The 23,557-nt window shown below is 38.9% G+C and overlaps 1 protein-coding gene across 3 annotated transcripts in view; it reads right to left on the minus strand.

The window, feature by feature from the left end:
• The window catches only part of DENND5B (DENN domain containing 5B), a 219,297-nt gene that overhangs the window by 28,349 nt on the left and 167,391 nt on the right, over positions 1–23,557 (minus strand). For all 3 annotated transcript variants that reach the window (XM_020879840.2, XM_070453894.1, XM_070453895.1), the window contains 5 exons: positions 21,257–21,350; positions 16,482–16,613; positions 14,846–14,998; positions 13,873–13,951; positions 4,555–4,636 (listed from right to left, as the gene is read on the minus strand). In XM_020879840.2, the coding sequence (XP_020735499.1) occupies positions 4,555–4,636; positions 13,873–13,951; positions 14,846–14,998; positions 16,482–16,613; positions 21,257–21,350 (540 nt within the window). The remainder of the gene's footprint in view (positions 1–4,554; positions 4,637–13,872; positions 13,952–14,845; positions 14,999–16,481; positions 16,614–21,256; positions 21,351–23,557) is intronic.

Raw genomic sequence — 23,557 nt, forward strand, 5'->3', positions numbered from 1 at the left:
AAGTAATACATATTATTCTACAGATGCCACCCATTTTCTACCAAGCATTTCTTCATAGTACTCACATTCTTGGAGAAGTTCTCCTTCTCTAGACCCAGAAGAACCAGAAGAAACAACTCCAGGTACCACCATGACCAGTGCTCCTTATCCGTCAGCTAGAACTGAGTGGACAAGCAGCATCTACCTGATCTAAGTTGAATCAATCAGCTTTTCTCTCACAAACTGGAAATTAGTACACTGAAAAACCAAGTCAGTCTTTGCTGAATGCTTAAAATAAGACGGGTGTTGAGGCCAGGGCTTGGGAGCGCATGTTCACAGTAAAGCAGAAAAGGCGGGAAAGGGGCAGAGGAGAGGAGAAGCCCGCACAAGTGGAGGTAAAAGCAGGGACAGTTCACTTCCAATGAGATGGACAAAGCTGTTTCCAATACAGCAACAGTTCTTGGGCTTGGATTCTGGAAAATACCCTTGCATATCTCCCATAAATCCTCCTTTCTCCTGAAGCTAGTTTGAACAGGCTTCTGTTGCCTAAAACTGAATGATTCTTGAGAGCAGAAGCAACTAAGTTTGAATCCACGTTTTCCAAATCCAAAACTGATCCTTATTTCACTGTTATCACCAGTGAAAGCCAGTAATATTTATTAGAGAAATTGAGGAATTAGCCAATTTTAGTTTAAGCCTACACTCTGTAGTCATAAAAATTCCTCAAATATTCCTTCCTAGGGTAACAAAATTAATCATGCTTATTTTAACTTTAGTGGAGAATAAAGCTGATGCTCACAAGCACATATGCAAACATTATTTATAAAAAGATAAAAGTGACCATCCAGTTTACTGTCAAGTAATTCACTCCCATCTTTATATGAAAACCAAGTACTTCTAGGATATACTTAAGACATCCTGCTCATTTGTTGACATATTCAGAATATCTATACTTAGACAACAGTACTAACAGTCTCCTCAATCATGTAATATTCTACTATGCCCCTCATTATTAATTATATTTTATCATTAACAATAAAAGTTGGTTTGAATGTCTAGATGATATATGCATAGCTACTCTGGAAAGAAATTAGTAATAATGATAATGGCATGGTAATACTCCTCTTTTATATATAGATAACCTGTATAATTATTTATTGTCCCAAGCCTTTCTCTTTGGAAGAAAAGAAATCATTCTATTATTGACAGTACAGTGATACCTAGTATCAATGAAAGTCCTAGAGAATTGTCAGAGATACTAAGATAAAGGGGATAGCCTGTAGACACATCGTCCTGACTCATCCAGCTGCTGAGCAATCTGGTACCAAGACTCTTGACAACTATAAGGACTCAAAGTCTCTAAACTGCCCATGTCTTTGCCTCAAGACAGAAATTTGGGAGACAGGAGGTACTGGCAGGGCAGGAGGCCAACAGAGTGTGAACTCTGAGATCTATGTAATCTAATCTTTAGAAAACAAGTTTTTTTGTTTATCTGCCAAAGTTTAGCATATTACTTAGGTATTTCTCTTTAAGGAAAAAGGTCCACATGAACTATCTAGATTGCAACTAGGGATTACAATGAAGTTCTTGCCAAGAACTTGGAAACAGAAATAAGCATATCCACTGAGATATAGGTAAATATATTATATAGGCTTTCCTGGTGGCTCAGTGGTGAAGATTCTGCCTGCTAATGCAGGAGATGAGGGTTCGATTCTTGGGTCTGGAAGATCCCCTGGAGAAGGAAATGGCAAACCACTCCAGTATTCTTGCCTGGGAAATCCATTGTAAACCTAATACTTTTTCCTTCGTAATTAATAAATTCTTGGGGAAAATACTTTTGAGACTATGCAAATATTCTTGTTTCAGCTTAGATGCTTCAACCACTGATTTTTCTACTTCATTTTTCTACATTTATTAATTGGAGTGCTTCTGTAAAAAACAGCTGTTCCACTGTATTGATTTATTTAACTATTTATATTGGAAAAGGCTCTTGGATATTCATCTTATTTATTTTATTACTACTGTAAGTTACTTTTTTTGCTCAAATTGTTTCAGCTTTGGCCATTTGGAGCTCTTTCAGGCTGGCTCCTATGTCTTTATTACGTGATCCTATACTTTCTGAGCACTCCCTAACTTTTTGGCCTTATCAAAGATACACTTGGTTCATCCTATATTTTCCCTTCCTCAGTTCCTAGAATCAATCACTTTTAGAGTTAGTCGTGGTTCCTTTCATTGGAGAATGGTATCCAGAAACCAGTCTGTGGGCACTAGCTGTGCTCACTAATGCTGGGGTATTACTACTAGGCTCTCTCAGTGGAAGGAACCTGGAAATATATCAGTGACTGCCAAGAGCAGGAAGCTAGAAGAGGGGCTGATGCAAAAGCAGCAGCACAAGGGGGTGATAGAACTGTTCTGCATCACAATTGTGTTTTTATGAAAACATATACGACTACACACCAAGAATGAATTTCACTGTATATACATTTAAGCAAAACCCCAAACAAAAATCACTAGGATGTGAAGGGAACCCCAAATGGAATACAAGGTAACAAATCAACCTAATACTGTTATAAATGAATAGTAAGACCACACTGAAGGGAGTGGAGGAAAAAAGAACGAACATAAGTTTTGGAAAACAATATTTTGACTGGATACTGAAAGGCTCATGACAAAACTGAGCTATGCAAACAGTGTTCTTAGTTAGTACCCCTGTTTCTTACAGGGGTGTGAGGCAACAATTTCAAAACTACCTTACAGGTTGCACAAATAAGTGAATATATTGCAGATAATGAGAGTCAGGTTTCTCATAGTTTGAGAAAAAAATTACAAATAAGGGAGAAGGCTAGAATGACCCCTGTGGTACAGAACTAGAATCAGAGATCTCATTATGAATTTATGGTCTTAAAAACTGTGTGTATAAAAATACATATACACACATATAAATAAATATAGAAACAGAAATAAATATAGATGTATATGTATGCATGAGTGCACAAACATACTTTTATTTCCAGGACAATTCTGAGTGCTTTACATTTATTAACTCACTGAATATTTATACCAAAATTTTTAAGAGAAACACTATTATATAATAGGTGAGGAAACTGGGAATATGAGCAACTGCCCTTGGCCACAGAGCCTAGTAAGCGGCAGAGTTAAAACAGCAACCCTTGTGGGTTGGTTCCACTGTCTGAGATCTTAATCAGCACGCTAGACTGCCTTTTATCAAAGGGATAAATGGACTCCCTTTTATGAAGGGAGTTTATCAAGGCTGGATACCCTTCCCCAAACAAAACCAACAACATAAAGGAGATAAAAGTAAATATGCAGGAAATTGGAAGGAGTAGGGTAGCCTTATGTAATGTGATCCTCTTCTAATTAGGTTTTAGAAGTTTGGTCCTTGAGGTCACCACTGCAAAGCTCTCAACAATCATCACCTTAAAATGATGGCTACTGTGAAATCAAGGCATAACACATGTGGTTTTATGTTTCCATTAAGAGAGCGGGAGTGCATTCCCCTCACAGTTAGAACTACTCATCTCTTGCTGACCTCAAAAGGAATCATAAGCCACATGAGGACAACTACATTTCATCTATCAAGCAATAAGAGCATTTAAGATATAAATATGGAAATGGATTCAGAAAACAAAATCCAACACTTACTGAACTCTTAGGATGAGCCAAGAACTTCTTGAAACTTTTTAGTATAATGGACTAACTTGTTTAAGTCTCACGAGCTAGACAACTGTTTTTATCTTTATTTGAGAGAAAGAACATGGGCAAGCTCCGGGAGATGGTGAGAGACAGGGGGAAGCCTGGCATGAGGCAATCCACGGGGTCACAAAGAGTTGGACACAACTTGGCAATTGAACAACAACGAGAGAAAGAAAAACTGAGACAAAAAGAAGTTACAAAAGTGCCTGGTATCACACAGCTTGTGTGAAGTCAGGATGTGCTACTACTGTATTATGACACTACTCATAAAAGTTATGCTTTTCAGTTGTAAGCCTTTGACAAATCAGATAAACATCAATAATTAAATGTTGTAACATTAAACCCATGTATTTTAAAAGTTAACTAAAAAGGAACCAAAATGTTCAAAAGAAAAAACTTCTGTCTTCCTCATTCAATAAATCTATTTTAGGTATGTTGATGCCTTCTAATGACTTTTAAAACCAGTAACTGCATGTGATAATTTTCAGATTTGCATTTGCTTCAAAGGAAATCTACCTGATGGAGATTTTTCTGTTAAGTAACTTGATATTATTTGCAGATTTTTTGGTTTATATCTGGGGATAGTAGGAATTTAAGGATACTAAAAAGAAAAAAAAAGAACAAAAGAAATTGTAAAATAATTTAGGGATATTTAAAAAACTTCTCAGTTGCATTTTGCCTTTGGATTTAATGTCAGGAAAATCATAACAGTACAAAAATAAAATAAATGAGATTATAAAAAATGTTTTCTTCAGAATACATAGGCAAAAAATACCATAGTCACAGTTATTTGAGCAATTTATATGAAAACCATGAATATTTCAAAAGTTATCACCATATGCTAGCACATATAACAGATACCTCATGTCTTGGATAAGAGAGACCCTGAGGGTTGGCAACATAACTCCTGAGTCAGATTTTCTTCTTTCTGGTCCAAGGGCAACTATGTAGAAAAATATCAGCAAAGTATTAGAAAAACAACAGTAGAGACTTTAAAAAAAATCTACATGGTTCACATTCCACAAATAAATACTTTGAAGCTACTTTGATATGAACAAATTTTAAAGATAATAGAAAAGCTCAAATTTCTTTACCCAGTATTCCTACTTTATTATTACAGTAAACTAGCTATTTTCTTCCTTGTTAATATGGGGCTTTATCTGAAAATTTTAAATGAATCATAAGAAGCCACATAGCAAATAAGACAATGTGTGTACATTTTGGCCAGAAGGGCCAGTCATTTTCTAAAGTTATCATTCTAATAGCTTTGAACAATTACAGGAAAGCAGTGTCTGTAAATTAACCTACTAAGTACATGAATCATCTCTGGTCTCATTAGCTATAATCATAAAATTTCCCTTTTGAAAAAATGTTTAAAAAGAAAAACTTAAGAGTTTGGATTCTATAGTCTGGTAAGTTTCTACTTCAAGTTCAGAATCCAAGTAACAGTTTGTATGATAAACAAAGTGAGTAATCTAAATGGACAGTTAGAAGTACAATGTCTATGAGTCATTCTCTTATGAAGCCTGAAGAGCTAACATTTATGTAAGAAGGAAAGATTATTCTTTTATATAATTATGGCTAAACAATCAATTATTGGCTAATATATTGTACTTGGGCTTCCCTGGTGGCTCAGTGGCGCCAATGTGGGAGACTCAGAATCTTCCCTGGGTCAGGAAGATCCCCTGGAAAAGGAAATGGCAGCCCACTCCAGTATTCTTGCCTGGGGAATCCCATGGACAGAGGAAGGAGCCTGGTGGGCTGCAGTCTATGGGGTTGCAGAGTCAGATACGACTTAGGGACTAAACAGTAACAACAATATTGTTGGAGTGCTCAATCTCACTTTAAGTGAGATTCTGTGGAGTTCAGTGCCCTTTATTTCCATTTCCTCATCTGTAAATGAAAACTAAATTGCAACACCACACTTGGCAGATACATCACAAAATGAGAATTAAGGATGCGGGTTTTCACTGTACATTAAACTTGCATTTTCTCAGTTTTTAGACCCATTCTACTTTCAGGGGCTAGGATACAATATCGGAACACAAGTTTATATGAAGCTGGCACTGAAGGAAGACAGGGAACATTTTGGGGGATAAGGATCTGCAAGTTTTTGGCACTTGATGCAAGAAGCTCAACTGATACTTGGCAGGTATAACATAAATGAACATTGATGGAGTTGCCAGGACAAAAAGAATGTAGCCAGACCAACCTAAAGGCAGTTCTTTTGAGGGCCTTCCCTACCAAGTAGGTAATAAATAGGGCATCTGTCTTGGCAGTTTGGGGAGGGAGTTTTCAATGGGTCACTGAAAACACTGGTTGATCTCAATACCCAAGAGGTAACAGACACTGAGGATACTATTTCAGAGATTTGCAGGCAATATGTTGTTTGTCTTCCTGTTTGAGACTATTACCATGTAAGTGTGTTAATTAATGAAAGCACATCCCTTTTATTGGAGAGAAAGTGAAATGCTTCAGAGAATGCTTCTACACCCAAGATGATTAGACAGCATATAAGATGGCCACACACCTGGTAAGAAATGGGTGGAGAAGAGAAAAAGAAAAAGACCATGAGGCAGGAGAAAGGGGCTGAGTTACCATAATCTGGCAACTTGACCAGAGGAAGACAGGACAACAGAAGGAATCATGCTTCAGGGGGCAGAGAACAGGTGCGATATTAAATAATAGAGGAGCCTGACATTTAAAAAAGCTGCAGCGTCCACAAAAAGAACATTCACAGGTCTAAGCATGTTCTAGGAATCCTATTTTGGAATCCTCTTTCCATGCCATCCTTCACTGATCAATATTCCTTTTTTTTAAAAAAAATAATTTATTTTTAATTAGAGGATAATTGCTTTACAATGTTGTGTTGGTTTCTGCTGTACAAGGATGTGAATCAGCCATAAGTCTACATATATCCTCTCCCTCTTCAGCCTGCCTCCCATTCCCACCATCCCACCCCTCTAGGTCATCACAGAGCACCAGGCTGAGCTCCTAGTGCTATGCAGCAACTTCCCGCTAGCCATCTGTTTTATACATGGTAGTGTATATATGTCAGTACCACCTTCCCCTTCCCCCACTGTGTCCACAAGTCCATTTTCTATGTCTGCATCTCTATTCCTGCTTCGTAAACAGGTTCATCAGTACCATATTCCTTAAACACACAATATACTTTTTCACATCTTCACGCAATTTGTTAAAGGCTTTTGCTTTTACAGTGTTTCTGTATTTTTCTTGTTTATCACCTCAGATTGACAGCAGTACAGCATAATGGTTAAGAAGATGGTTTTCTCAAACCCTACAGAGAAATTAATAGCTCACTGGCCTCAGGTGGGTCATTTAACCCCTCTATAGTCTGTTTCCTCACCTGCAAATTGGGGACAGTCACAATACCTACCTTATTCAAACAGATGTAAAACACTTATAATAGTGCCTGGCACAAAGTAAATTCTCAAAAGAAAAAAAAAGAAATTTAGCTTTAATTTTGCCTCTGTGTGAAATCTTTTCTGAATATACTTTCTCCCCTAGGCACACTGGTAGATAAGTTATTCCCTTTCTCTTGTGGGACTTGTAATACTGAACTTCTATCACAAATCTACCACAATTTAACACTTCTGTTACTCTTATTATTAGATTATATGCCTCTTGAGGCTTGGTTATATCCTATTCTTAGAATATCCAGAAGGCCCCTGAAAATGCTGAGCAAATACTCATTGAAGAAGATAAGATTATTTAGGGCCAGATGGCAGAACCTTAAACAACAAGTTAGAAACATACAGAAATCCTAGGGAGGGGAAAGAGATTTTGAAAATAAATGATATGCTTCTCAGTGCTTTTTTTTTGGCCACATGCTATGGCATGTGGGATCTTACTTCCTGACCAAGGATTGAACCCGCACCCCCTGCAGTGGAAGTGCAGAGTCTCAATTACTGAATCTCCAGGGAAGTTCCCTACCGCTTTTCAGTCAGTCAGGTAGAGGACAGTGTGATGGTGTGTGTGCACTTAGCCCTGTCACCTCTGACTCTCTGTGACCCCAAGGGCTGGAGCTGCCAGGCTCCTCTGCCCATGAGATTCTCCAGGCAAGAATACCAGAGTAGGCACCCATTTCCTTCTCCAGGGGATCTTCCCAACTGAGGAATCAAACCTGGGTCTCCTGCATTGCAGGCAGATTCTTTACCATCTGCGCCAGGGAAGCCCAGTGTAACGGTACAAATGCTACAAGGGAGATGAGCTAGAAGTTGTTTCAGAGGCCAGCTTGTAGATGAACTAAGACAGTGGCAGCCAGAGAAAACAAAGAGGAGAAATATGCAGTGGAATTAAATAACTAGATTAAGGGTAAGCAAGACTCAAAGTCAAAACAATATTAAGTATGAAAATAAACTGTTTTACTATATACTATTCCATAATCATAACTTTCCTTTAATCTTGATTTTGCAAATGAAAAAACTGAGGCTCAAAGAGGTTAAGAAATCTGCCCAAAAAATTCCATTAATTAAAAGGGGTAGAGTATTCTGATGTCATGTCCAGTGGACTGTTACATTAAGGATGACTTTCTGGCTTTCTTGACTGAGAAGAGGGTTATGATGTCATTCAGTGAAAATGAGAAGGAATAAAGTATGATTGGGACAGGAGGGAGAGGTGCTAAGATAATGAGTTTGTTTCAGAATGAGTTGAGTTTGAGGTCCTATGGATGTCTAGGAACTAGGGCTGGAGATAAGAGACTTATGAAAAATCTGCTAATGGGATAGATTGATGGTAACAGTGCATTAGCTGTCAACAAAAAGGTGCTGAAGTCCTAACCCCCCAGTACTTCTACAATCCCATTTGTGGTCCTATATAATGGCAACTACAGGAAATTAATACAGTATTTTATTAGCAACCTTTGGAGGGAAGTTTAGAAGCCTGTGAACAAAAATGTAGATTAGGAGTTAAGGAATGAGGCCATAGTTTTAATCTAGAGATCTAAAATCTAAGAAAGTTTCCAGGAAGTCTCTTCTAGACAGAGGAAAAATTTATAAACTATTCAAATGTATATTTCTATTAGTATTTCTTTCTTTTTTTTTTTTTTTTGCTACACTGCACAGCTTGCAGGATCTCAGTTCCCACCAGGGGATTGAACCTGGGTCACAGCAGTGAAACTCTGGAATCCTAACCACTAGTTCAACAGGGAACTTCTTCTTAGTGTTTCTTAATTCGCTATACTCAAATCCAATAGGCTACTTTCTCCTTCAATACAAACACTGGTTTAATACTCAGCCACAGAAATGTCCTTTGTATTCTGCCTGCATGAATACTACTGCATAGACAGCAAGTACACAGAGCATAGAGACTGCATGTATTATTTTACAGAGTCATAATATACTCACGGGCAGGTAAGTAAAAAAAGAAACTTTTGATGAAGATCAGACGTTTAAAGAGTGACTCCAAATTCTTGGCCAGATCTAGAAGAACCATTTAAACTACTATTTCTATTCCCTTCTGCATTCTACCCCACTCCTTGCCAATAATTTTATTTTTTGCAAACAGAGCATCTCTTAATTTTTTTTCTTTATTTTTTTTTTAATATTGTGGTGGTTTTTGTCATACATTGACATGAATCAGCCATGGATTTACATATATTTCCCATCCCGATCCCCCCTCCCACCTCCCTCTCCACCCGATTCCTCTGGGTCTTCCCAGTGCACCAGGCCTGAGCACTTGTCTCATGCATCCAGCCTGGGCTGGTGATCTGTTTCACCCTAGATAATATACATGTTTCGATGCTGTTCTCTCGAAACATCCCACCCTCGCCTTCTCCCAGAGTCCCTTGCTAATTATTTTAAAAGTGCATTTAAAGTTTAGTCAAAACTTACCTGAGGATGCAAGGTTTGGAGACAACACCCACGTCTAAGCTGGTCCACATTTTTAAAGGTAGAAACTTTTGGGTGATATATCAAGAATGGTTCTCTTTCTAGAATCAACTACATTCTGAGATCCTCTCTCTAAATAGGACTTCTAACTACTAGGTACAGTGACTTTGTCAAAATTTGATGAGGTCAAAATTAAGACAGTTTTAAAAGATATGGAGGGAACTTAAGTGCATACTACTAAGTGAAAGAAGCAAATCTGTAAAGGCCTCATACCACATGATGTCAACTAAGACATTCTAGGTAAGGCAAGACTATGGAGACAATTAAAAAAATCAGTGGTTGCCAGGGGTTAGAGGAGAAGGATGGATGAATAGGTGGAATAGACAATTATTAGGACAGTGAAGCTACTCTATATTACACTATAATGGTGGATCCATGTCATTACCATGTATCTGTCTAAACCCACAGTACACATGACACATCAAGAGTGAAACCTAATGTAAATAAATATGGGCTTAGGGTGCTGATGTGTCGACGAAGTTTCAACAACTGTAAGAAAGGTACTGCTCTGGTGGAGAAGCAGGATAATGAGGGAGGTTATGCATGTACGGGGGTACAGGGTTTAGGGGAAATCTCTGAACCATCTGCTCAATATTGCCATCAACCTAAAACCGCTCTAAAAATAAAATCTATCAAAAAATCTTAAGACAAGTCTACCCTGCTATGGTCCTCTTGCTAAGACAGACTTTTTCCATTCTTCTACAATCCTTAAAATGTTTGATTCTTGTTTAGGGCTGCTTCCTGGCTCAATGCTAGGAAGAGCTGTGTTCAAATTCACTGTGAATCTCTAAGGACTTGGAGGATCTTTGCATAATATGAAGATGCATACTGTTTACTGCCATTAATTAGAAAGCTAAGTAGTTGGCAAACAATTTTTTGGGAAAAAAAAACACACACCAGATTTAAAATCATTAAAGTCAGGGAACTGCTAATTTCTGTATAATTAGAACAGTGTTTCTCAATAATGAATTTTATTTTTAAACTGATGTTTTTATATACATTTCACACTGTCATATTTTTAAGTCCTAACTTCATGGGCTGAATCATCACAAGTGTTAGAGCAATATTTATCAAATCCACCCTTCCAAACAGACAGTCAATTTGATTTCAAACGCTACACAGCTTACATTAATCCTACTTAGGACCAGTGTAATATTTAGCTTGTGTTTATTCTTGGATCACCAGCCCTCACTGACACTTGGCAATGCAGCATGACTGCATGAGGCTTTCACACATTCCGTGTTTCTGAGCCCTGACTCGAGTTTCACTAGTGTCATTACCGACTGCCTGAAGCGCCCTGCAAATGGCTGAGTCTCTGGTCTCTAGCTCAACCACCCAGGACTTGGTTATTCAAAGCCATGAACTTCCTGGTGTTGCCTGGTAGCTGCTCACTCTAGCAGATGGACATTCTCACATGCCTGTTTCAGTCAGTTCAGTCAGTCAGTTGTGTCTGACTCTGCGACCCCATGAATCGCAGCATGCCAGGCCTCCCTGTCCATCACCAACTCCTGGAGTTTACTCAAACTCACATGCCTGTTTCGTAGAAGTCAAATGCCTCCCTGCCTAACAAAGCTTGGTTTTGCAACATTTCATCCTACAAATAGCTATTTCTTCCTAGGAATTTATTCTAATTAGGGTAAACTACATTGAATATCACTACGAACAAAGCTAGTGGAGGTGATGGAATTCCAGTTCAGCTATTTTAAATTCTAAAAGATGATGCTGTGAAGGTGCTGCACTCAATATGCCAGCAAATTTGGAAAACTCAGCAGTGGCCACAGGACTGGAAAAGGTCAGTTTTCATTACAATCCCAAAGAAAGGCAATCCCAAAGAATTCTCAAACTACCACACAATTGCACTCATCTCACACGCTAGTAAAGTAATGCTCAAAATTCTCCAAGCCAGGCTTCAGCAATATGTGAACCGTGAACTTCCAGATGTTCAAGCTGGTTTTAAAGGCAGAGGAACCAGAGATCAAATCACCAACATCTGCTGGATCATGGAAAAATCAAGAGAATTCCAGAAAAACATCTATTTCTGCTTTATTGACTATGCCAAAGCCTTTGACTGTGTAGATCACAATAAACTGTGGAAAATTCCGAAAGAGATGGGAATACCAGACCACCTGACCTGCCTCTTGAGAAACCTATATGCAGGTCAGGAAGCAACAGTTAGAACTGGACATGGAACAACAGACTGGTTCCAAATAGGAAAAGGAGTACGTCAAGGCTGTATATTGTCACCCTGCTTATTTAACTTATATGCAGAGTACATCATGAGAAACACTGGGCTGGAAGAAGCACAAGCTGGAATCAACATTGCCAGGAGAAGTGTCAATAACCTCAGATAGGCAGATGACACCACCCTTATGGCAGAAAGTGAAGAGGAACTAAAGAGCCTCTTGATGAAAGTGAAACAGGAGAGTGAAAAAGTTGGCTTAAAGCTCAACGTTCAGAAAACTAATATCATGGTATCCGTTCCCATCACTTCATGGGAAAATAGATGGGAAAACAATGGAAACAGTGTCAGACTTTATTTTTGAGGGCTCCAAAATCACTGCAGATGGTGATTGCAGCCATGACATTAAAAGACACTTGCTCCTTGGAAGGAAAGTTATGACCAACCTAGATAGCATATTAAAAAGCAGAGACATTTCTTTGCCAACAAAGGTCCGTCTAGTAAGGCTATGGTTTTTCCAGTGGTCATGTATGGATGTGAGAGTTGGACTGTGAAGAAAGCTGAGTGCCGAAAAATTGATGCTTTTGAGCTGTGGTGTTGGAGAAGATTCTTGAGAGTCCCTTGGACTGCAGTGAGATCCAACCAGTCCATCCTAAAGGAGATCAATCCTGGGTGTTCTTTGGAAGGACTGATGCTGAAGCTGAAACTCCAATACTTTGGCCACCTCATGAGAAGAGTTGACTCACTGGAAAAGACCCTGATGCTGTGAGGGATTGGGGGCAGGAAGAGAAGGGGACGACAGAGGATGAGATGGCTGGATGGCATCACGACTTGATGGGCACGAGTTTGAGTAAACTCCGGGAGTTGGTGATGGATAGGGAGGCCTGGCGTGCTGTGATTCATGGGGTGGCAAAGAGTCAGACACCACTGAGTGACTGAACTGAACTGAGGGCAGTGTAGTATCCAATTCCTATTCCTAGCTGTCTCAGTGGATACATTGAAAAAAGTAGGTTTCCAATAATAAGCACCACTTTTAGAGTAGTATTGCCCTCTAGAGGCAGTGAGGGGAATGGAAATAGTGTGCTTCAATCATATTTGCAATGCTTCCTTTTCCTTATTTTTAAAAAAATATTTTTTTTTTTTGGCTGTGCTGGGCCTTCAGCATGGCACACGAGACCGTCAATCCTTGTTGCTGCATGTGGGATCTGTAGTTGTGGCATGGGGGATCTAATTCCCTGAGCAGGGACTGAACCCAGGCCCCTTGCATTAGGGGCATGGAGTCCTAGCCACTGGACCACAGCGAAGTCTCTGCAGTGCTTTGTTTCTAAAATTAGTGGTTGGCTTATGAGTTTGTTGTTTTTAAATAAGTCTTTAAAAAATATTTTTTCAATGTCTAATTCATAATTTTAGAAAATGTTCCCAAATAGCTGATTCAGTGTAAAACATTTTATCTCTACTAACTCTCTACTATTACTTCTTTTTATGAAACAGATGGTTATTTTGCTTAAAGAAAAACAAGCTCCTTTTTATGAAAAATATACAATAGGTAGAGCATCTAGGAATCCTATATAATTAAAGAGCTAATGAAACATGACAGTGTAACATAAGATGTCTCATTATAAATTGAAGAATATGATTTCTGAAGATTTTTGAAATATATATATACACATGCTTTCTCCCCTGAAAGATTATTAACAATGTGATAAAACTTTTATTCAAGAAAAAATCAGTATACACCATACCCTAATACTGGTTAGAGTAGGAATACTACTTATATGATTCTTTACACCTTATTAGAGGTTTTCAAATGTTATCTGATTTGATCAACATTATAGCCTTGGCATGGCTCATATTATTTTCCCAATCTGTGGATGAGGAAGCTGAAGATCAAAACGGTCAAAAGGGACTTTTCCCAGGTCTCAGAGTTAGTGAGTAATATTCTTCCTCTCACTCTACCCACTATTGGAAAGATGGGGTGAGTGAGTGTCAGTCTGAGGGAGAGAGAGGTGAAGACAAAGCCATAGGGACTGAGTTTTCATATGGTCCACTGCTGCCAGTGCTCTAGAAACAATCAAGCCAATGAATTCTCACCTGGCGACTCTGCAAGGTGCTCTTGTTTCTCTTCTCTGTCCTGAAACTGAATTAAATGTGACCACAAAGCTGACTTTCCCTGAAAGTACAAGGCATATATGATTTTTCATTTTATAAGAAACAATTCATTAAAAAATAACTTCTCATCAAAACCATTCACATTGAAATGCCTATTCTTAAGCTGGGAAACTGCAGTTCATCCATTCCTAGGTGTGTGACATCCTGAGCATCCCACTCCATGTGTAGTGAGGGTCACCCTTTGCCTCACTCACAAGGCTGGCAGCAGCCTGGGGAAGGGCAGCTAAGCAAAGGCCAGAAGTGCAGGCATGGAAATCCCCAACTTCAGCTGGGTTGTTACTTCACTGTATGTAACTAGGGCTGTCTACACTCGCCACATCAGTCAGCGTGGAATTAAAGGCTCTAGCAGCACAGAATGTATTTGTGTATGCAATACATGTTTGGATGTATGCAGGAGCAATGAGGGAAGAAAAGTGGGGCAGGAGGAGAAACAGAAAGGATGAGGAAGAAAGAAAGATGCACAGAGCAGGAAAAAAAAAAAAAAAAAAACTGAAAGGGAAATAAGAGGGACAAAAGCAAAGAAAGCATCTAATTTTTCCACCCTGAATTACCAGACAACTTAAAATGGCAAAGAACTGTTGATTCTGACTAATATTTAGATTTTTTTCTTAGACAGTGATGAAAGTAGATACTTAATGGAATCTACAGTGAATACAGTCCCTGCAGTGAATGTGTTCTTTTACCTTTTCCTGTTTACCAGGAAAGGAGCCCCAAACTGCTTGCTAATCATGGGTTGTATTTTCTTTTTCTGAAATTAAAATGTCTGTGGTATATTTCTCATTATCCTGTGACAAAGGGACTTATCCTTTCATTTTTATGGCTTTTTTCCTTTTTGTTACTTTTCTTAACAGGACTTGTAACTGGTCTTGTCAGCAGGGCCTCTTGAACCTGTTACCTGCTTGACCTGCAAGCCGTGGCTCCATATCCTTTCCAACAGGTCACAGAGGCTGGCAATCAGGGTGTTCTCCTCCAAGCCAGTTATGTTTGCTTCCCCATGGCCCAGTTCCACTGCTTCGTGTCCCATCTTCTCCACCAACATGCGTTTCGTCTGAAAATATCACATGTGATCTCAAGTGTTATTCCAGCAATGAGCCATCAAGTCAATTCCTGAATTGGGAGACCTGGGTTCCCTTCACTATATTTCTAACTGCAGATTTGGAATCACTTTGGGGAAAGTGTCTTAATCTCTATGGTCAACTAATGAATAATATCATGTATAACTATTCTATCAGAGAAATAGAGAGCCACTAAAGAGAGAGTCTGATGCTATTTTAAAGTATCCTCGTGAAAATGCTTATGTACAACAATTTTCAGATTACTAACTTGAATGAAGTGAAGTGAAATGAATTCGCTCAGTCATGTCTGACTCTTTGTGACCCCATGGACTGTAGCCTACCAGGCTTCTCAGCCCATGGAATTTTTTAGGCAAGAGTATTGGAGTGGATTGCTCTTTCCTTCTCCAGGGGATCTTCGTGACCCAGGGATTGAACCCAGGTCTCCAGCATTGCAGGCAGACACTTTACCATGTGAGCCACCAGGGAAGCTACTAACTTGAATAACATTGGGCAATTACACCAGATCTACTATCTATCATAGAATCCAAAACTCCATCCTGCCACCACCACTCATGCTCCATCTTAGCACATTAAAGATATTCACACTTAGTTTTGATTGCACTCAGGCAAAAACCACAATACAAACAGGCAGTTCTAAATTTTTTCAGAACTCTGTAATTTGTAAGTGAAGTAGACCTCTTTTTTCCTTCTTCATTTTCCCTTTCATCTCTTCTCTGGAATGAGTATGTACCAGAAAATGGAAAGGAAATGGAAATCAGTTTCAAGTATGGTAACTTACAGCAGACTTAACTATCCTCATAAAATGTAAGTGAAAGAGAATCTAGTTACTTCAGGCAAGGACCATGTCTGTGTGATTCAGCATTGCAAGTTGATGCTGACATAGTGCATTTACTGAACACAGAGAAGGTACTTAAGAAATGACTGTCAAATAAATGAATGGCTGAAATGATGTTCTGAGTTTTGTCAACTTGTAGCGCTACCTCTGATAAACACAGATATCTGAGAGGAGACTCATGTATAACACACAAACCTACAACACGGCTAAGATCTTCTTCCTATGGGTATATGCACACACATATGGGCACAGATGAGGTTCTACACAGGTTCACATAGATACATACAAACACATACAAAAAATGTGCTGCCTTTCACATAAGTTGACAACATCCCTGACAGAACTTCTGATTGGCTTAATATCTGTCCATGTTGGAGAGGAAGACAGCAACAGCTGAAAGGTAAGAAAAGCTGCAGGGCTCCCATGTCACTGATTCTGTGGGTGACAGAACTCACAGAGGTTCATGACTTCAGTAAAGAGCACACGAGGTTTATGCCCCAGTATTAAGTGTCTTTCTAGTGAAGCTAAAGACTCAAGTGGGGATTGGCTCAGTTCATTTTAGCTTCACACATGGAGAGAACATGGATGCGCACTGTCCTGTGCCAGTGAGTAATACGTACCTTCATTCTACATTCTTTTAATAAGCCTTCTACAAATTTCCAGTTGGTCTGTGCAATCACTGCAGGAGAAAGGTCTGACAATTTGGGTTGCCTCAGGTTTTTTCCTAAACTTCGTGCCTCTTGCATGTATTTCTAAAAATTAAAGAGTATTTTTAATGCATAAACATCAGATATTCTTCTAACCTAACCTACTTAACCTTAAAAATAAGTGCAGGAACAAAATGCAAAAAAAGGCCGTACGTCTATATATGTGCAACAGCAGTTCAAGGTTTAGTACACTGAAAGGCAGAGGGTAGTCACACTCCCTCTACTGTTAGTCCCATGAAAATGAGAGTGACAGAAGCCACAGCAAATAAAAACTCATTCAGTCTTTTCAGTGGGAATATACAGTGTGTGATTAATTGGGATCATGGCTAGGATGGAAAAACTGGGGTGTCTGAGTGAATATCAAACTCAAGGTTTTCCAGGAACCCAGTGATTCTCAAATCACTGGTTTCCTCCACTCATTTCCCTACAGATCAAGAGCCGTGAGGCGCTTCCAGCCTCTTGGGCAGTGCTGTCCTTTGTTCTAATCAAGTCATAACAGTAAATTAAGTCAGCTCTGGAAAATGGCTGCAATGAATTTTATGACATCAGGCATATGTGCTTACTCATAAAATGAGCATAAAGCAAGCCCACCTGCCTCTTAACAAAGGCTATGAGACCACTCTGAAAAGTATCATGTACTCCCAATGCAGGAGGTGACCTCTTATTTCCAAGATACTTTGAGACATCCCTACTTTGCCTTGTTCCATGGTCAAAAGAAATCGGAAATATCATATTATTTTAGGAGACACGATGGCTCAGAGAGGACCATAGAAACCAAGACCACTGCTCTTGAACTTTGGTTAGTGAATTTCCAGTAAGAGAAACACTACATGTAATTAGTTCAGGACAGCTGTTATCTCTCTCCTTTCTGTGGCACTTGCAAAAGCTCATCCGGATACCTTATGTTGGTGTCAGGACCGCAGGGCAGAATCTCCAAGAAGTCTAAGTGTCTTAGGTTTGTATTTAGAGAATAATTCCTCTAATTATATAGTAAAACCAGCAGTTTATTGGAGTGAGAGAGACTGCAAGCCAGCACATCCTCCCACAGACACATATGTGAAATCTATCTTTACTATCTTAAGGGGAGATTTGATAGTATAAGAAAAATATGTGTAAAATCTTTTGCATTCTTTAAATAAAAGAGAGTTTTTGCACATTTAACACATTTCCCCTTTGGAAGAAAAATAACCTGCTAAATTTAGTACAATTGTTAAAAATCTCACCAATTAGGGATTCAACAAAGCCATTTACCTTCTACTTCCCGACCCTCCTGACAAAAGGCAGCATTTACAAAATAATCTCTTTTCCAGTGTACTTATTTTAAGGATGGATTTAAAAATTAAATGGACTCTGCACATGGTTAGTTGTGTATATTTCTTCCCGCTTCAAATCCTTTTTAGAGGGTAAAAGGAAGAGGGAAAATTGACAACGAGAGGCAACAATCTCCACCAGGGAAACTAACGGTAACAGAGCTGTGTGAAACATCCTGAAGGTTAGTATAAATAAAAGCAGGAAATGAAGAATTTCAGAAAAATAAACCTGAGATATAAGACAGGGATCATATATGAGACTACAATTACCTGCATTTCCTATCATTTCAGGTTGTACTAATGTTATTTGGAACATTACAACTTAGAGATAAATGGTTGGTAAAAACAAATGTTAACTGCTAATGTTAAAAGGGTTGTTTCACCACAGGCCTCAATTCCTCCATCTTTAGGACTGTGCAAATGCAGAGAGAACCACTACAAGATCCAATTCTCAAGAACACTGAAGTATCACACTTGGCTTAGGAAGGAATACACTAGCTACAATGAAAGAAGTGAGGTACATGATAAAGCAAGAGAATAGGAAGAAGCCTCAGGCGTTTTTCCTTTTCTCTGAAATATATGAATAGATTTTAAAAAGTCAATAATTGGATTAAAAATTAAGCACTGTTTAAAATTTAGGTTCTGTTTTATAATATAAATGACAGCAAGCTAGAATGGGACTGTCCTTTGAGTGGCCATAGTCACTGATCAGCCAGCACATATGAGGCGGATACAGTATTAGCCAACAGTGAATTCCACAGAGTCACATGCAAACTCTCCTTCTGAGCACCTTTGTGGAAGCCACATAACAAGCCACATTCCATGGACATGTGCAGAATGAATACAGGGGTAGCTAAAGACCCCTTCTCACAGCAAGAAGTGAGGCTGCCTCTGCATACTGCAGAAGCAAAGCAGTGCCCTCACAATAAACAAGTGACAATGAAGACGTGCTTTCCTCGGGGTAACTGAGGAAAAGGTGCATTTTAAGATAAAAAACTGAGATGGAAGAAATCTTTCACAGGGAGTGGTTTCATAATAAAGTCCATTTTCCTACATAGGAAGGTCACCCCAGGTTTCTTCTGAGATTTCTACTATGCTGTTCTTCATTTCTGTCTAAGCCAAAAATAGTAGGAAAGTGAGTGAATAAAGTAAAAGTTGCTCAGTCGTGTCCAACTCTTTGTGACCCTTATGTGACTCTTATGTGACTTAATAGTCCATGGAATTCTCCAGGCCAGAATACTGGAGTGGGTAGCCTATCCTTCTCCAGTGGATCTTCCCGACCCAGGAATTGAACTGGGGTCTCCTGCATTATAGGCAGATTCTTTACCAACTGAGCTATCAGGGAAGCCCAAAATAGTAGGAACTACCTATAAAAACATATCCTATTATTCAATAAGCACTGAAGTAATTGCTCTTCAGTACAGGCTTTCATCTAATAAATACCCTGTCCCTCTAACCAACATGGAGCATGTGAAGAGTAGACCAATGTAAAGTTAAGTAAATTTATCTTACTATGTCATAATGGGATAAAATACAACCAAAAGTCCTAAGTAACTCTGACCCTTAGGTGAGTCATGTTCAGTGCAACCCAGTGTGTAGGATCCTGGGAAGAGTACTGGCTTGGAGTCAGGAGCCTGGCCTGTGGGCCGAGCTTTGCCTCTGCGTCCATCGGACTTTAGACAAAGCCTTTTGGACTTGCTTCCCTGGTGGCTCAGATGGTAAAGACTGCCTGCAATGCGGGAGACCCAGATTCGAAACCTGAGTCAGGAAGATCCCCTGGAGAAGGGAATGGCTACCCAATCCAGTATTCTTGCCTGAAAAATTCCATGGACAGCGTAGCCTGGCAGGCTACAGTCCATGGAGACACAAAGAGTCAGACATGACTGATCAACTCACACTTGGATTCAGTTAAATCATGTCAAGCTGAACAAAGATACCTCAACTGTTTCTCTTAGCACTAAGATTCTATATTGGTGATCTGATTTTCTGACCATATAAAATACAGACCAGGAACAAGGAAGGGTAAAATAAAACACTGTAGAGATAAACTCAGCAAAAGAAAAGTTGTTTGAAAATGAATCACTTCTGCACTTTGGAAAATGCTTAAGTAAAAGAAAATTTGAATACTTGATATATTTCCCCTTTTTGGAAGAAAAACAGTGTGCTAAATCTAGTCCCCTTCTTCTCCCTCAAAAATACCACTGATTTGGGATTCAAATAATCAATTTTCTCTGCCAAAAGTAGAGAATACTCTTGTTAGCGCAAACACCATCATGAAGAGGTACAAGTCACAAAAGGAAGTGGAGAGCTAAGATTTCACATCACAAGGTGATGTGAGGCATCTAGAGCTATGTGCACTCACACACGTGGATGATTCAAGGAACGCCACAGACAAGATTCAGGAACATCTGCAAAGGACTTTCAGGCAAAGAACATACCAGGCAGCACTCAGAGAAGGATTTTTTAGGAAGTCGTGCAGGAGGAGGTGGACCCTGATCCCACTCCCAGAATGCCATGGAGTTCTGACAGACCACAAGTTCCCCGGAAGGCTATGAGGATGGAGAAGTGCAAATGATAGAAAAGCAAAAAAGAAAAGGATGGGAGAAAGAGACAAGCAAAACAAGCATGCATATGATAAAGTCACAGCAGAAGGTAAGGGAAAGAAATATAGTAGCACAAAGAAAAGCAGTAGACAGGCTATGTTTCAGTTCTTAAGAAAATGTTTAAAACCATGTATGTATGAACAAATCAACAAAAAAGCAATATATATATTCAGAATGACGTTTTCTGCCTTTTTTTTTTTTACCCATTTGAGTTTAGAAAAGAGTTAACAGATAATTGACTACGTTTTTTTGATCACAAGAAAAAATTAAAAATCACTTATCATTATTCAAATGTATAATTACTGTTTTATTTTCAAATAGTACAAATAAAGCATAAGGATATTAATTTAAAGTAATTTTAAAACACTCCTAAAAATGGTGAGAACAAGCCAAGGACAAATCACAGGCAAATATATATTTATTAAGCTTTAATTATGCCTGAAACTTAGAAAGTCTATGCTTCTTATACCTTTTTTCCCCTTCAGGAGATATACTGACCAAAACTTTATCCTAAGCTCAGCCTCTACTTGATGTGGTCCACAGGGAGACTTGTTTTACAGCCTTATTTTAGATGTATTAAAATTACAAAATGGAAAAAAAAAGGTGTTTCAGCTATGTCAAGTCAGTATAAAAGAATTACTATTTTAAAACATAAATTGAACAATTATTTTTTTTAGAAGAATGCAAGAGGACCTACACAATGATACCTGCTGGACTAAATAAGCCTAGTTAACAGTTCCTGCATCAAGGCGTCCCCAGAAGGCAACCTACATACCTCCCTCAAGTCATTGTCCAGCCCAACGTGCTCGGAATGCTGGCGAAGGCGGTCTTTCCTGCGCTGTGCAGTGGCGCTCCGACTCACCCAGCGACTGAAAGAATAGAAGGGGGTAGGTTAAAACAAACTATCAAGTGAAAAAATAAAATGTGATCTCACCTGTCTTTAAAATAGAAAGGATGTATGGTTGAAAACTAAAGACCAGCAATACTTATTTTTCAATAGATTCTTTTTAAACAAGTATATACCAGCTTTATTGAGATGTAATTTAGATACCAGATATTGGCTCAGTTGTGGCCAGCTCTTTGCAACCCCATGGGCTATATAGCCTGCCAGGCTCCCCTGACAATGGAATTTTCAAAGCAAGAATACTGAAGTGGATTGCCATTTCCTTCTCCAGGAGATACCATATAATCCACCCATTTAAAGTATCCAATTCAGTGGTTTTTAGCATACTCATAGAGATGTGCAACCCTCACCACAATCAATGCTTCTTTCAAACTGAGGTTAAAAAATGTACAGTGTCTGTGGTGATTCTCTCCTTTCTACCTACCTACCCAACAGAGCCCCAAGTCTGGATAGAGACCACCCTAGCACTTTCTTTTGTCATATTCATGTATTAATAGATTAGTTCTTGATTTCCCTCATGACTACCAAGAATCACTGAACCTGCTGCCCTTTATCAAGTTCCTCCATTTCTTTTTTTTTTTCATTTATTTTTATTAGTTGGAGGCTAATTACTTTATAGTATTGTAGAGGTTTTTGCCATACATTGACATGAATCAGTCATGGATTTACATGTGTTTCCCATCCCAATCCCCCCTCCTGCCTCCCTCCCCATCCTATCCCTCTGGGTCTTCCCAGTGCACCAGCCCTGAGCACTTGTCTCATGCATCCAACCTAGGCTGGTGGTCTGATTCACCACTGATAGTATACTTGTCTCAATGCTATTCTCTCAGCACATCCCACCCTCGCCTTCTCCCACAGAGTCCCAAAGTCTGTTCTGTACATCTGTGTCTCTTTCTGTTTTGCATATAGGGTTATCGTTACCATCTTTTAAAATTTCATATATATGCGTTAGTATACTGTATTGGTCTTTATCTTTCTGGCTTACTTCACTCTGTATAATGGGCTCCAGTTTCATCCATCTCATTAGAACTGATTCAAATGAATTCTTTTTAATGGCTCAGTAATATTCCATTGTGTATATGTACCACAGCTTTCTTATCCATTCGTCTGCTGATGGGCATCTAGGTTGCTTCCATGTCCTGGCAATTATAAACAGTGCTGTGATGAACACTGGGGTGCACGTGTCTCTTTCAGATCTAGTTTCCTTGGTGTGTATGCTGAGTGGTATTGCTGGGTCATATGGCAGTTCTATTTCCAGTTTTTTAAGTAATCTCCACACTGTTCTTCATTTCTCTTAAAGACTGTTAGCAAACCTTTCCCTTTATCCTCAAATGCCTCTACTCAACTTGATGACCCAGCCTTGCCTCCTTCCTGCTGCTCCTACTTCATTGATACACACATACAGACCCACCCCCCATTCATCTTTCTTCTAATCCCAAAGTGTAATATATACTGGCCACAGCTCAAAACTTTCTTCCACCAGGATCCCTGACCAGTCCTCTCTTGCCTACTCCAATCTTCTCCATTAGAAATCTCATGTGCCATATCTCCATTTTTTTTCTCTCAAATGAGTATTGCCCTTAAGCTTACAAGTATGCTAGTCTCTCTGACACTACATTTCAATCTGTTTCTTTGCTCTTTCATGTAAACATTCTTAAGAAAAGTTTACATGTAAGGCCTCTGCTTAATTATCTTTGGATCTACTGTTCATCTCAAATCAGCTTCTTTTCCTGAAAATGATCTTGATGAAGCCATTTATAGCCCTAACTGCCAATCCAATGGCTGTAATTCCATTCTTAGCTTACTTACACTTTCTGCTGATCCTTCTACCTTAAACCTCCAGATGTCTTCAAATACCTCAGTGATCCCAATGCGGTAAGATCTCTCACATTTGATCCTTGGAAGATTAAGTTTTCTTCCCTTCTATTCATCTCTCAGACAGCTTTAGATGCTACATAGAAAGTGTTCTATAATTCCTCCAAATTTAAATTAGCTATCCCTCTCCTATTCTCCAATTATAGCTTTTATCAGTGTTTCATAATAACTTAACTCTATTTTCTATATAATCCTCTCTGCTATAAATGTTTGAAGGGTCGATGTCATTTCTGTAAGCCATTTTATCTGCAGAGTCAACTGCATCACCTATTCCTTCTATAAATACACCCTAAATAA

This window comes from Odocoileus virginianus, chromosome 23, assembly GCF_023699985.2.
Source record: "Odocoileus virginianus isolate 20LAN1187 ecotype Illinois chromosome 23, Ovbor_1.2, whole genome shotgun sequence".
NCBI classification, from domain to species: domain Eukaryota; kingdom Metazoa; phylum Chordata; class Mammalia; order Artiodactyla; family Cervidae; genus Odocoileus; species Odocoileus virginianus.